This window comes from Ciconia boyciana, chromosome 10 (assembly GCF_034638445.1).
Source record: "Ciconia boyciana chromosome 10, ASM3463844v1, whole genome shotgun sequence".
NCBI classification, from domain to species: Eukaryota; Metazoa; Chordata; class Aves; order Ciconiiformes; family Ciconiidae; genus Ciconia; species Ciconia boyciana.
In genome coordinates this window covers 24,138,803-24,153,304 of record NC_132943.1, presented here as the reverse complement: position 1 = coordinate 24,153,304, position 14,502 = coordinate 24,138,803, and the positions used below count along the sequence as shown (strand labels likewise).

The 14,502-nt window shown below is 35.9% G+C and overlaps 1 protein-coding gene across 10 annotated transcripts in view; it reads left to right on the top strand.

Annotated features, from left to right (window-relative positions):
- Positions 1-14,129, top strand: part of LOC140657369 (neurabin-1-like) — a 44,987-nt gene extending 30,858 nt beyond the window's left edge. For 8 of the 10 annotated variants that reach the window (XM_072874285.1, XM_072874287.1, XM_072874290.1 and 5 more), the window contains exons 17-19: positions 5,553-5,669; positions 11,154-11,342; positions 12,724-14,129. In XM_072874285.1, the coding sequence (XP_072730386.1) occupies positions 5,553-5,669; positions 11,154-11,342; positions 12,724-12,891 (474 nt within the window). In that variant the 3' untranslated portion in view covers positions 12,892-14,129. The remainder of the gene's footprint in view (positions 1-5,552; positions 5,670-11,153; positions 11,343-12,723) is intronic. The other 2 variants (XM_072874292.1, XM_072874291.1) reach the window with 1 other exon arrangement.
- Positions 14,130-14,502: the final 373 nt, after the last annotated feature.

Below are 14,502 nucleotides of genomic sequence, written 5' to 3'. Positions count from 1 at the left end.
GTTCCCATTCCCTCCTATTCAGTTGAAGCATCAGTGGAGACTATTCAGGCTGAAGTAGCATCTAAGGAACAATCATGGGGTATGTTTTTTTGCTGGCTTATAATGATAAAAGCAATGCTAGCTTTAGGACAGTATAGTTTTAAAAGCCAATTCTGTTTCCCTGTTTAATACAGTCTAATGCTTGGAGGAAGTGTACGTAAATAGAGGTCAGCTTCCCAGGCAGTTGGCCAACCAGTTCTTACCGTGCTGGAGTACCAGACAGGTGGATGAAGATAGCATCCTAGTTTTCATTAACAAATTTAGTATTCAAAGCCAAGAGACACATCTGTAGAACACTCTCTCTTCTAGGAAACTGCTTCTGAGTAACTGATAATGTTCTAATAATTTAAAGCCTTTTAAACAGATCTTAAGAGTGAGGCTACACAGTTCAGTCTATAACCATAAAGTTACCATCTTTACAGTTTAAACTATTTGAAAGAAATGGCTGTAAAAAGTAAGAAGTTTAATGTGTGTGCTCTCTAAATATTTTTTAAAAGCCTATTTCAATGTAAGACTTGCTAACAATCTTACTAACTTACCTTCATTATTGTTTCCTTTGGATTTTGTCAGATTCAAAATTGTAGCTATTTAAGTAACCTCAAGCTAGGTTTATTTTTGAGTTTCACACTTTTTCTTCACTTTGGTTGTCTAAAATACCTTTTTACTTTTTCCTTTTCCTCTGTGTTATTAGATTTGTAACTCATTTCTCTCTAGAAGAGAAACTTGCTGGGTTGTAGTCCATGAAGTCACTGATATTTTGCATAGATGGCAGATAACAAGTTGGCTTTCCATGTTTCCAGATGCTGATTTGCATTAAAATGCTGTTATAATACTTTTTTTTTTCATTACCTTCTATTTTCTTAGTGTGAATTTACAGTCCCTGTGACAGGAGTAAGCTGTCTGCATACATAGTTTGTAAAAAATACAGAAGTGATTTTAGAACCATACAATACCTTACTACATAGGAACTTAAGAGTAGGAACTTTTTAATCTCTGAAGTAGAACGACACTTTACAGAATACTGTCCAGTGTGTGTCAGTCTTGTGTATTTACAGCTCCTGCATTGTTTGCTTCTGTTGAAGCATGTAGTGGCCAAAAGATGTTTCTGTAAATAACCCAAGGATCTTGGGACTCCAAGATCCATATTGAAAGGGATATGCATACACTTTGGTACAATTTTTGTTTAAATAGGAGTGCATGGTTGATCTCTTCATAGGCTGTAGCAAAGCTATCAAGAGACGTTTTCTGTATAGATAAACATTCAGTGTTTTAGCTTTCATTCGTCCCCTCTTCATTCCTCCTTTCTGTCTGATTCTAATTTTTCTGAGCATAGTAGAAGTCCCACAGCTGCATTTCTACTGTAAGCACCTGTAATGTGCTTAAGCACCCCTTAATGTGTATATATAGACACCTTTTTTGGCAATCAAAAAGGTATAGATCTTACCAGATTGGGTGCTGTCTTCCTTTCCACGTTTGCCCATAATAGTCTTTTCTTCTCATCGTTGTATACTTTATCCAAGTTGATCATCACTTTAACCTTCCAGCTGGTTTCTTGCCTAATGGTTTTTTTGTTTGTTTCCTTCTCATGCTCCAGTATGTAATAGCTGCTTGCTGCTCTTTTCTTTTCCTTAGTGCCAGTTGCAAACCAGCAGCTGGAAGAATATACAAGTCTTCAGCTATACTCCTGCTTTGTAAAATGGTAGAAAGCTGACCCTGTTAAAGAACAGATTCTCATACATTAATTGATCCTAAAATCATACTCAGCCTCTCCAAAGTCAGGCTGTTTTTACTTTGCAACATTTGGGGTCTTTTATAAAGGTGGTAATGTGACAGTAGCTACTTCTTGGAATGACTAATCTTTGTAGATCTTAACCTGCAGTTGATCATTAAGTTTGCACTACAATAACAAGGCTTTGGCTGGTAAACCTCACTATGAAAAGACATTAAAACTGAGAAAGAAATGTGCTTGACCACTCAGCAGTGAGTCTTGTTACTAAAACAACGTAACAGCAGGGACAAAATCATCTTCCCAGAATTTAAGGAAAGAATACTCTTTTTTTGTTGATGTTAACTCCATTTGTTGCTTTTATTTCTGTAGTATCCCATATGATCAGGTGAAAGCATTTCTTAAAGAGCAGGTAAAAGTAGAACCCCTAAAATAAGAACTTTGTCATGTAAAAATCTAACTGTTGTACTGAGTCTTTCACATTGTGTATAATTTCTGTAGCTGTGTTTTAAGATTGATAGTGTAAGGAATGTAATTATATTTAACTGTTTTCTGTTTCTGCAAAATTTGCCTCAAAATTACTGCACCTAGAAGGATTTTGTTTTGCTAAAATGATACTGAAGTTAGTCTTAAAATTTGGCAAGGTAATGAATCAACTTCTTGTTGTGAAAACTAGAAACACAAGAACTAAAATCCTGTGATCTGAGTGTTTGCAGACTGTTTAGCCTTATGACATTTCTAAATTACACAGTTCTTAAACTAGTACCTTTACATAATCTGCCCCTTGATTTAGTGCCATTCTCTGATACAATACAAACACATACATACTGTTCATATTCATTATTTTTCCAGAGCATTAGTTAGCTTCTGTAAGCTTGTATGCAGTGTTTCATTTTTGTTGCAAGGAAGAACACTGTGGTGTAAACTATTTATATCCTAGTACCTTAAATCTTAGGAAACGTACCTATAAAACCTCTTCTATCAAAATTCTTTGCTCTTCAAGAATAAAAAATCTTTGCAACTGGCTCTAAATACTTTAAAAGAAAATTACTACTTCTTTAAACCGAATAGGAGCAGGGGGAGGAGAAAACATTACAACTGGTGCTGAGATGCTTTACTTTTGGCTACGTTTTCTTTGTATTTTTTCTAAGGTCTCATTAAATATTTTGCTCAAATATCATCCTGTCTTCCCCCCCCCCCCTTTTTTTTTTCTAAATTATTCTCGGTTGCTCTGCAAAGGTAGAAAGAGTGAACTGAGGGTGGCTAAAAGAAAAGTTCCTGAAGAGATTTTTAGTTTGGGTCAAAATTAATTTGAGAATAGGTTGATGGAGAAAGTATTCTGTTGTTTCTGGTATTACTTTTTACATCTAAAAGACTGAAGAAGTCCCTAAAATATAATGTAATTAATAAAATAATCTACATGGTAAATAGAACACCATTTTTCAGTCATGTACAGTACCACACTCCATGAAAACGTAGCAGGAAAACTCAAGTGGTTTGGGGTGGGTTTTTTTTTGTTTGTTGGGTTGTGGTGGTGGTGTTTTCTTTCTTTTTGTTTTTTTGTTTTGTTTACTTTTTTCTTCTTTGCTTTTTAAGACTGGAAATGCATATCAGTAATTTAGTGTAAGAGGGATTGCAAAGATCAAGTATCTACCCCCAAAACAAAAATGGAATAATCTAGAAAATATAGAGTTCATGTTAAACTGAAATCAGAACACAAATACAGAAGTGCTCAATGAAGACAACTGCAAAAACGTAGTTCTCTTATAGGAGGATAAGGTACTGAAGAAAAATGTCTTTAACATCAGCTTGATTTAGGATCTCAGATTATTTATGCGTATAGGGATATGGTGTGGCATCCTTACAAAGTATAGTTAGTTAGTTGATTAGAGACTTAGAGAAAATAATGGTAAATAATTGCTTACTGTTTGTAGGCAACAAAGAGTAGTGCTGAGAAATAAATTTTAGAAAGGCAAAAGTAGAGGCAGGCTTTTGGCAGAATTACTTTTCACTCACTAAAGAAAAATAACGTAGAGGTCAGGATCTGAGTTGGAAATGGAGGTAATCAAATTAGAAAATGTTCTGGGAAACACAAACATTAGTATTCTTTAGAAGGATTCTCTTACCAAACCTGCTGTGAAGTTTTCAGGTGTAGCATCTGATTCTTTTCATAGTCTTCAGCTTGAGTCACAGGCTGCTCAGGTAACCTGCCTGAGGTTGTACGAGTACTGGCTTCTGGATTAGTTTGAACCTAGATCCTGTTGCTTCTAGATGCTAAGGCAGATGTACAGATCCACAAGCTTCCTTTAAACACAGACAAAGTGTAATAACTGAATGTAAACAGTAAATGCTATGAAGATTTTACATTCTTTCAATATGATAGTTCTTGCATTAGTCATATTTCTAACGTGAATTTTACTTTGTTACATATTTTAAAAATATGTTACACTTTTTAAAAATAATAGTACTTTAATTTATTAAAATAATAAATTTGTCAAAATCTTTTATTTCAGAAGAATTTTCTGTTTTGAAAATAATTTGTTCGGGCTGTCAAACTGCATAATTACTGTAGATTTACAGTGTTAAACCATTTGTTGTAAAGACATCCAAGTAATTGTTTAACTTCTGAAATGTTCAGCTTTATTATGGTGTTTTTACATTATTTGGTACTTTAACTATAAAGAAGATTTTACATAGCTTGATACAGTCCATTTATTATAAAAATTCTTCTAAAGATATTTTACATCTATGTGGTATTTTTCATATCAAGGTAATTTTCAGATGAGATGATTCTGTGCCTCAAATGCAGCCACCTCAAAATTGAATCATAGAATCATAGAGTAGTTTGGGTTGGAAGGGACCTTTACAGGTCATCTAGTCCAACCCCCCTGCAATGAGCAGGGACATCTTCAACTAGATCAGGTTGCTCAGAGCCCTGTCCAGCCTGACCTTGAATGTTTCCAGGGATGGGGCATCTACCACCTCTCTGGGCAACCTGTTCCAGTGTTTCACCACCCTCATTGAAGCTGTTAAAATGAACAGCAGTACAATACAGTATCTTAAATCAGAATTTCAAGTTTTGTGAAAGCTTGTCCTTAGGCAAGCTCTGTATTCTCTGTTCATGAACGATTTTAAACCCTGATCTGCCAGCTGCCAAAAGCCCCTTGCTTTTCCAATTCTCAATGTACGTCAGGCAAAGACAGCCTATTTGTTTCGCTATTGACTACAGTGGTTCCATAGTGGGCAACTAGGAAGTCTAAACCTACTTCTTGTTTTCAGAAATTTTATAAGTTATGAGGGCACTTCTGTGCCATGGGAATCTTAATGACCATAAACCGTTAGGACTGACTTTTATCTTGCCAACAGAACAGCACCTTCTGAAGCACATCCATGGTGCTTGTGTAGGTTTCAGTTGAATACAAACTTGGCATGAATCATTCCACCAATGAATCTTAAATTGCTTCTCCCCGAGTGTGGTATGCCTGCTGAAAAAGTAACCGCATGTATTTCCTTGTGTACTTCAACACCACTTAAGATTATGACTGATTCTCCACACAAGGTGCTCTTATTGGGGATATTGCTTTAAATTTGTTATTGTGTTTTTGAATTCAGAAGTTTAACAAAAACAAGTCAGATGCTTGATCTAGTAAGTGCATTTCATATGTGATCTAAAGATAACTGAGTCAAAGTATTTTTTTTACCAAAAATCAAAATTATTAGAATGTCACCTTATGACTTGCTTTTCCAAGGAGTGAGTTAATAAAACGTTATTTCCACTTGTTTGCAGAGTAGAATTGTCATAGATGATACATACCATAGCAAGCCAAGTTGTGAACTTTCAGGGTTAGTGACAGAACCAAATCTGTCAGGTCGTTCACACACTTTAACCTTCTCTTCAAATGAGGTGAGTTTCAAAGTGTGTATATGTGTCTTGTTGATGTTGTTTTTCACGCTAGAGCATGTTTAATAGGAACAGATTTGTGTAATGTGGAACCAGAGGGCTGTTTCTGTATTTGAATGTTGAAGAGCACTGTAAAGAATCATAAGCTGTTACTGAACTAAGGACATGGACTAGTAGATGCCATATCAGCCTTTGTGTTCTGATCCTAGTTATATCATAAAAATTGGAATGAACTCTCTCTGATGAAATAGCAGTTTTTAATTTTAAATATTTTTAATTTTCAATATTTTTAAACACCTTTCTGTTCCACTAATTTAAAACAACTTCCTGGGTGAATGAAAACTGCAGAGTTTTTGACCTTGTCTTCACATCCATGCAGGTTTGTTTTACCATAAAATTTCATCTAAATAAAAACAAACAAATGAAGGGGGGGGGGGAAGAGGGGAAAAACAAAAAACCCACAAAACAGAATATAGTGGTTCTGATATATAGGTAGAAACTAGATACCTGAAAGTCAGTGTTTGTTCCCCTGGAGAACTACCTACTTTGGCTACACCTGAAACCTAAAGTCTACACTTCGGTAACATTCTGAGATATTGTTTCATTCAGTGTTTGACTGATGGATGTCTTTATAAATTAAATCCTTTATAGACTAGGAGGAGTCATTAAAAGCTGAACACAGTAATCTTCCAGAAGTGAGTTAGAGGGCTTGCCAAACTGGTAGTGATAATGTTTGAAGAAAAACATTAAATGGTGGTTCATGAATGTGGGGGTTTGTTATTAGCTATCTTAAACCAGGCTTTGTTGAAAATCTTAAAATATTCCAGTAATATGTAGAAAGTCAGAACAGTCTTAGAAACAATGTTATAAATATGAAATCACTAACATAAAAATCTGGGGCATCAAAAATCATGTAACTAGTTTACAGGTTTCAGTAGTGGATTAAATTCTTGCAGATTTTTATCAGAGATGACAGTTGTAGATCTAATGAAAACCAGAGGAACTCTAGTTAATATCTATCATTGCAAGTGCTCCCTGCAGTTTTTTGAAAGGAATGGTTCATGAATGGAATATGTGTTTCTAAAACTTCCAAGTAGTATAAATCGTAAGATTTATAAAGCTAAATTTCTTGAATATTGTTCTTTGATCAGTGTTACAACTTTCAGTAAACTGGTTCTAAAACTCAAATGAAAGTTGTCTATTACTAGTTGTGCATGTGTAAAGTGATTAAGCCTTTTTTTTTGTTAAAGATGAGTCTGATTCTAGTGTTCTCTCCAGTTTATATGTTGCTTATGACCAATGAACGTTGTTTGTACCTGTTCAGTGGTTACATTGATTATCGGGGTCTGTTCTGAGGATAATGATAAATAAACTCTGAGCTGGTTTCTCTTTTGGAAAGCAGTATGTGTGGAAAAAAAATAGGTAGTTCTGTTCTTGGGGTTTTTTTAATTAGTAGTACAATACACTGAGGTCTAGGAAAAAATAAGTAACCAATCTTATAGCAATTTTGTATATTTCAAATCCTTAACTGAAGCCCTTAAAAATTAGAATTTCTACCTGGTGCTTGTTGTTCAGATGGGTCCATAATAAAGATCCAGCAGGGATCATGGTAGCCAGTGTAACAACCCCTGCTTTCAGAGGAATGGGCTACTGCATGCTGCCCTACAGATCCTGGAATTGTTGGTAGACAGGAGATGGAAACACCTCTTGGAAATCTAGACGGGAGCAGCACTGAAGAGTCTGCCTCTGCTGGGCAGGTACTCACAGGCAGTTTGGGGAAGTGACTGTGGTGAGAGTGAGGTTGTTAGCAGCCAGCTAACAACAGCAAAAGCACCTCCACTCACAGGTGGTTAGCAAGCTAGCTGGTAATCCCTCCTATGCTTCTAAAGATTTTAATCTGTTAAATGGTGTGATGGCATTGGTGTGTTCTTGGGTTTTGTATTTTTATCTTTAGAGCCTTCGGTATTTCTGTACTTGCGTTCTGAATCACCTGCGTTTTTATGCAGGAGCACATGGTTTTCTCATGCTCCATAGCTTATAAGTAGTTTTAGTTCTGCTTTCTGAATTTGCAGCTGATCGTGTGTGTGTGTGGTGGCTGTTTTGGAGATGTAATTCTGATGTACATACAGCTTGGGACAGTCCCTCTGCCTCTGGAAGGATGGTAAACAATTGGGAAAAAAAATTTTGTAGAGGTGTTATTTAATGACCAATAAGCATTACTCAAAAATCAGTGTTCTTCATCTTCTACACTTTTCACTTTCCTATTGATATTCTGAAAAAATAGTTACAGATGTGCTTTTCCCTTGTGCAGTAGTGAACAATTCAAATTATACAGGATTAAATATCTTCCTGTTCACCTTCACTTCTGTGAGGAGATGATGTCTAAGTGTTTTAGCACAGATTCAGTTTTTGGTACAACTTCTTCTGGTTTTAGGGTTGTGTCTTTACCAATATGAAGTAGGAGGAGTTTTTTAGCAACTGATGATGCTGAAAGCCTAGACTGGTATTAGTAGCTCAGTCTGGAGGACTCCTCCATGGTACAGTCTGTTAGCTGCTCTAATCCGTGCTGCTTGGAGTAACTGGTGCAGAGAGCCTCCGAGATTCTGTTGGGGGACCGCATTCCCCTGGTGAAATGAATGAATCTGGGCCTCTTTGTTTGGCAGGAGTACACCTTCTTCAAGTACTTATACTCTGAAATTACAGAGGTGAAGTTGTTGCATGGCTAGCACAGATTAAATAAAACTAGTGAGTGAGTTCCAACTGGAATAAAATATTTTACACATTTCTCAGTGTAAAGGAGATATACACACACACCCCCTAAAGGATAAAAGTAGATATATATAGAGAGAGAGATATATATATATATGTGGCAATATATATTTTAGTATTTCTTGCTGCTGATAGACCACACACGACTCTGAGATACAGGTCAAACATGAAATGGAAAAAGTTTCCCCTTTTTAATGTATTATTCATGAACACTTGCTAGTATGAGACAAAATAAAAAGTTACCAATATATATTTTGTATTACAATATCAGGTTGAGGAGTACTGTTATCTAAAATGATTTAAAATAAACAGGCATTTTGAAATTCCTTTAGTGATTTATACAATGAATCTTCTTTCTCTCTATGAAGCATCTCAAGCTTGATAGCTTGGATAGAAAACTCACTGTGCCCCAGTTGTCTTGATACAGATGCTGTATAGAGCACTTCAAGCAAAACTGCTTCTAGAGCCCTTTGCTGTTACTTTGCGAAAATTGCTATTCTTTTGCACATCAGGAAGGTGGATGTGTTCACACTTGTTATATCTACATAAGCATTTTAATTTGGATTAGGAGTTCATTTTTGAAGTAAATCTCCTGATTGGCCCCACCTGCCTTACTTTGATTTATCTTGGAAATCAAATCAGATGTGCTCCAACAGTGTTCCTGGTGCATTCCAGCTGCTAGTAGCCATTGAGTCTGTGTGACCAGACTAGAGCTATTCGGAAGTGAAAACCCTTTGAAATGCTTGTAATATCTCAGCACAAACTGTTCCGCTCTACAAACTTGTTCCTGTTTATCTGCACTACCTCCTAATGTAACCGCTGTCCTTTGTTTCACAGACCAGGGAAAGCAAAACCGTTTCTAATTACATGTAGTCCTCTGATACATCAGAAATTTAAAATTGTATTTGTTCCTCCTCAGACGTGTGTTCATGTTGCGCTCTCAGATCCAGTTTACTGTATGGTCGGATTGTGTGACAGGCCTACATCTCACTAGCTTTCACTTGCAATCGCCAGAATTATTTTGTTACATTCAATCAACTCTCCCAAATTTTCCATCAAGGGAGCTGGATTTTGTGAGATCCCTCCAGTTGGGAGCTGTAGTTGTTCACATGAAACTTATAGGGTCAGGTCTCAAATCCATCACTAAAAAGATGCTTATTTCCATGTTTTCTGTTTACAAATGACATGTGTAAGCCTTGCTGGAAAAAGTGGGCATACTTTCCACTGTTTTGCAAATATCTTCGGTAAGTAGTGGAAGCTGCCTAGTGGAGCAGTCTGCAGGTCTTAATGCAGCCTGTACTCAGTCATGAGCTAGTCAGAGATCATTTTGGATAGTTAATAAAACTTCAGGTAACTCTGTTACTGATTCAAGTATCGCACTAGAATTTCTTCTTTACATTGAGCTCTGTCTTATGTTGCTTTTCTTTTGTGATGAAGTAATAGAGCACTTCAGGACGAACTCCAGTACCTTGTTCCCCACTCAGAAGCCAACGGAAATTGAAGCAGGGAGCTTCAAAAGCTCTGTGAGCTGGCAAAGTGTACTTTCAGTGGAAGGCTACAAGCTCTTACGTTTCTGAAATGGTCGTCTTCTAGGCAGACCCTTTAAAATGTTGACGTGATGGCATTAGATGAAAGAATGAAGAGTCCTATCTTTTTAGAAATGCATCAAACTTAGTAAAACTATACCTGGAACAGTCACCAGATTTACTGACTACTAGAATTGCTTTTATTCTGGATTTCCTTCACTTAACAATCAATAATACAGTTGAAGTGCTACTTGATTCTTCTTGATGCTGTGTAAGGCAGTATCTAACAGTAGGATTGAGCTACCTTAACCGACTAACTGAGGAAGCTTGTTCATTGTTAGTGTCGTGGTTTAGCCCCAGCCGGCAACTAAGCACCACGCAGCCGCTCACTCACTCCCCCCTGGTGGGATGGGGGAGAGAATCGGAAGAGCAAAAGTAAGAAAACGCGAGGGTTGAGATAAAGACAGTTTAATTGGTAAAGCAAAAGCCACACACGCAAGCAAAGCAAAGCAAGGAATTCATTCACTCCTTCCCATGGGCAGGCAGGTGTTCAGCCATCTCCAGGAAAGCAGGGCTCCATCACGTGTAATGGTTACTTGGGAAGACAAACGCCATCACTCCAAATGTCCCCCCTTCCTTCTTCTTCCCCACCTTTATATACTGAGCATGACGTCATGTGGTATGGAATAGCCCTTTGGTCAGTTTGGGTCAACTATCTTGGCTGTGTCCCCTCCCAGCTTCTTGTGCACCTGGCAGAGCATGGGAAGCTGAGAAGTCCTTGGCTAGTGCAGCAACAACTAAAACATCTCTGTATTATCAACACTGTTTTCAGCACAAATCCAAAACATAGCCCCACACCAGCCACTATAAAGAAAATTAACTCTATCTCAGCTGAAACCAGGACAGTTAGGATACGTCAAATTTAAGTGAATGCTTTGCTATATAATTTCTTAGAGAAAACCATTTGTGTTCTCTATTTCTGACTTAGTTTGTGTTGAATGTTGTAGCATCTTTTTGTTTATAGCAAACTCCTAGGCAAACTGACTATAAACTGTGATCTCAAGAACTTAAGTCCTTTTGGAGCTAGAATATGTTTAAAAATGCATTTTGTTAATCAAACTCAATTGGCAACTGGAATTCAACATATAGTCAAGTAAAACATTGCTTATGGTGACTTTTCTCAACTGGTTAGGCACTAGATGATGAATTTACAACAACAGGAAAGCAGAATCAATGGCACAGTAGACCTATTTCTGAATGGACCACCCAGCAAGTATGCCACTGGTTAATGGGAATGAACATGGAGCAGTATATTACAGAGTTCACAGCTATGAACATAGATGGACAGCAGTTAATGCAGCTCGACAGTGAGAAGTTAAAGGTATGTGAATATCTCAGGATAGATTTGTAACTGTATAAATTTCACTGCTTATTCAGACATATTTTTAACCTACAAAGTCTATTTTCCTGTTTTCATGGCTTTTTAAGGGATAGAGTTTTGCTTTTTAAATACTTGGAGACTATACAGTTAGATGAGAATTTAGTTAATTGATTGTACAATTAAAAAGCCATTTTTAATCAGAAAAATACCAAGTATTTCTTCCTTGTTTGCATCTTGAGGAAATCAAAGTAAGCATAATTCCCCAAAGGAGCTTGATACATCTACTGTCAATCTCGGCATAAGGTCATATCAAAACAAGATCCAGCCAATTCAAATACATAGAATTGGAGGCTCCAGTTTTAGAAATCTGTTTCTTCCACATCTCCTCTTCAAATGGGAAGGCTAAAATCCTATTTTAAATGTTTTTGGGTTTTACTCCTGCTGAAAAAATCTATTCTAAATCTTTCTTTTGAGCCTTTTCTTGCCATTTTACCTCTGGGAGCTGCATGGTATGTATCCCTTATAGTGCTAGTAAACTTTCGATTTTTCTTTTTCATTAGATTTATCAGACTGCATTTTGGACAGGCAAGATATGTGACTAAAATGAGGTTCATTGGTCTATTCTGGTATATGGCAAATCATTGTTCATGATAAAATAGCAGGATTTGAGTGTTTTAGGGAGAAAAAAAGTGTCTAACTTCAGTCTCCAAAATATACCTGCGTTTTAGAATAGACATGCAACACTAAATGTCCTGTATTTCGTTAAATAAATATTTCCTTGGACACAGAGGAAATACCTGTTACTGGTCTGTCAAATGACTGTCTCTGTTTGAGAAACTTTGGATGTTGATGCTTAAAGTTTAATTTACACCTAATTCCATTCAGAGTTCCATAGAGTGTGAGTGCTGCCTGTAACTTGGAATCAGGTACTGCCACCTGCTGATCAAAAATCAAAGTGTACTATTTACTTACTAAATACACTTTTTAATAATACACTTTAAAATCCTTAATATTAAAAATTAGAGTAGTTACTGAATATAAATTCCTTTTGTATAAAAAAAGCTAGAAAAATATTTTGAGACTACTACTTATTATGCTATTTGCTGGAAATTCTTAGGTGTCTGTGTTTGTAAAATGCAATGAGAAGCTGTTATTTCACAACCGAACGAGTAAGCCCTTGTTTCCTTACTTACCTTGTTACCCAGATGATCATTTACAATGCTCTTGAGGACTTAGGTCCTTATTTTTCAAATAAACAGACTATATTGCAGCAAAGTGAATAACACTTTCTTAAACTGTTCATGCACAAGCACTGGCGACAGTGCTGTTGGAAAAAATAATGATGAGGTATTTTTCTTTCCCCCCCCCCATCCCCCCAAAGGCTTTGGGAGTTTCCAGTCAAAATGACCGATCAACAATAAAGAAAAAAATTAAGGATATTAGAAAAACACAAGAAAAACTGGAAAAGCAGAAGGAAAAGGTTCAAAAGAAGGAGAGAGAAGTTCGCAAGACTGGCAGAGTGGTAGCCACTCTTGAATCAAGCTGCTGAAATGACCCCATTTTATTTTAGCACAGACTTTCTTCATCTTGAGGAAGTCCAGCAGATTTGTATATAATTGTACAGTTGAGGGAGGAGGGAAAGTGCAACAGTTTAACATGGTAGGTGGTTTTTTACCTTTTAATTATGGTCCCTCCCTATTGCAACCCAATAAAATGAAATGTTTTCAGTATTTTTATTCCTAGTTGACTCTGCTTGTACTAATAGACAATAATTTAACTTTCTGCCTTAAGTAATATTTGTGCTTCTAAGACCTCATATCCCTTCTCATTGAAATTGATGTTTGTGAAAAGTAGAATACTGTATTAAAAATCATTCCAATATTAGTCAACTAGCTTTTGATAGAGTTGAATCTGATAGAGGGACAATAGAAAAATCCTGCCAACAAATTCAGTCTGTGACAGTCTGTTTATCTGTTGCCACTAAAGATGTATAGTAAAAATTAAGTTTAAGAAAACGGTGATGTCAAATTAATTTAAAAAGAAAGCATGTATTTCAAATTTATGGCTTATTTTGTTTAAATTCCTGTATTTCTGGGATTTTCATTCAAAGTTCACTGTAGTAGCACATAGTTTTTGAATTCTATGTGTTGCAATTTACTGAGAAAATAAGAAATATTAAGTAGTTCTCACAAACTACATACACTAAGCATAATATTAAGTTTTCTGTACACTACTCATATGGTGTTGGGACAAGGTTTAAACCTATAAATAAGATCTTTTTTAACCTATTTTTCCTAAATAATACATAGTTTTATAGATTTATGCTATGAATAAGATCAATTTGCAATACATGTATTTCTCTTTTCTACCTGCTACAAGATTTTTGCGGACCAAATTTATATATTTTCTAATTTTAAACTATACTGTTTTTCAAACTTAAAACACTGAGGGAAGAATTGTAGGAAAAATTATCACTGAAGCACTGGGTTTCTGCATTGTATTTAAATGTTCGATTGTAGACTACAGATTATTTCTCTTTAAAGGAGGATTTGATTCTCAGAATAGTTTAGAACATGAATTGGTGTTTTGTATATTTACATACTATTTTCTAGAGATTCTACAACAGCACTTCCTTTAATTAGATTATTCCAGAAACATAGACTAGTTTAAATATCAATTCCACCATAGAATGGACTAGAACAAAACTTACATAATTTGTTTATGTGGACCAAGTTCTCCTTTAAATCTATGGACTGGTTTTCATTTTAATTAAATGAATGAACTTCACTGTTGGTGTTTCAGTTATTATTTTTTTGTATAAATGTCTTTCTTACAAATTTCAGCAAAAGGACTGTGTGGAAATGCTGCTGCACACGATGCATTTCCAAAATAAAGCTGGAAAATCTTGGTAATAATTACTTTTAAAAAGCGGTTCAATTTGCAGTTTTGTGCATTAAGAAACAATTCTTTGGTCAAGATTTAACTCATTTACTTTGTTTCCAGTAGCTTTGAGTTTGTACTCCTAACTTACAGACCTTGAGCCAGAGAGGAATGCTGCCCTACTGATAAAAGAGAAGGGAATGAGAAGTACAGAATGATCAAATGCTTAGGATCACACATGTCAAACCACCCTTTGATTAATTCAGTCAAGGAAGTTTAT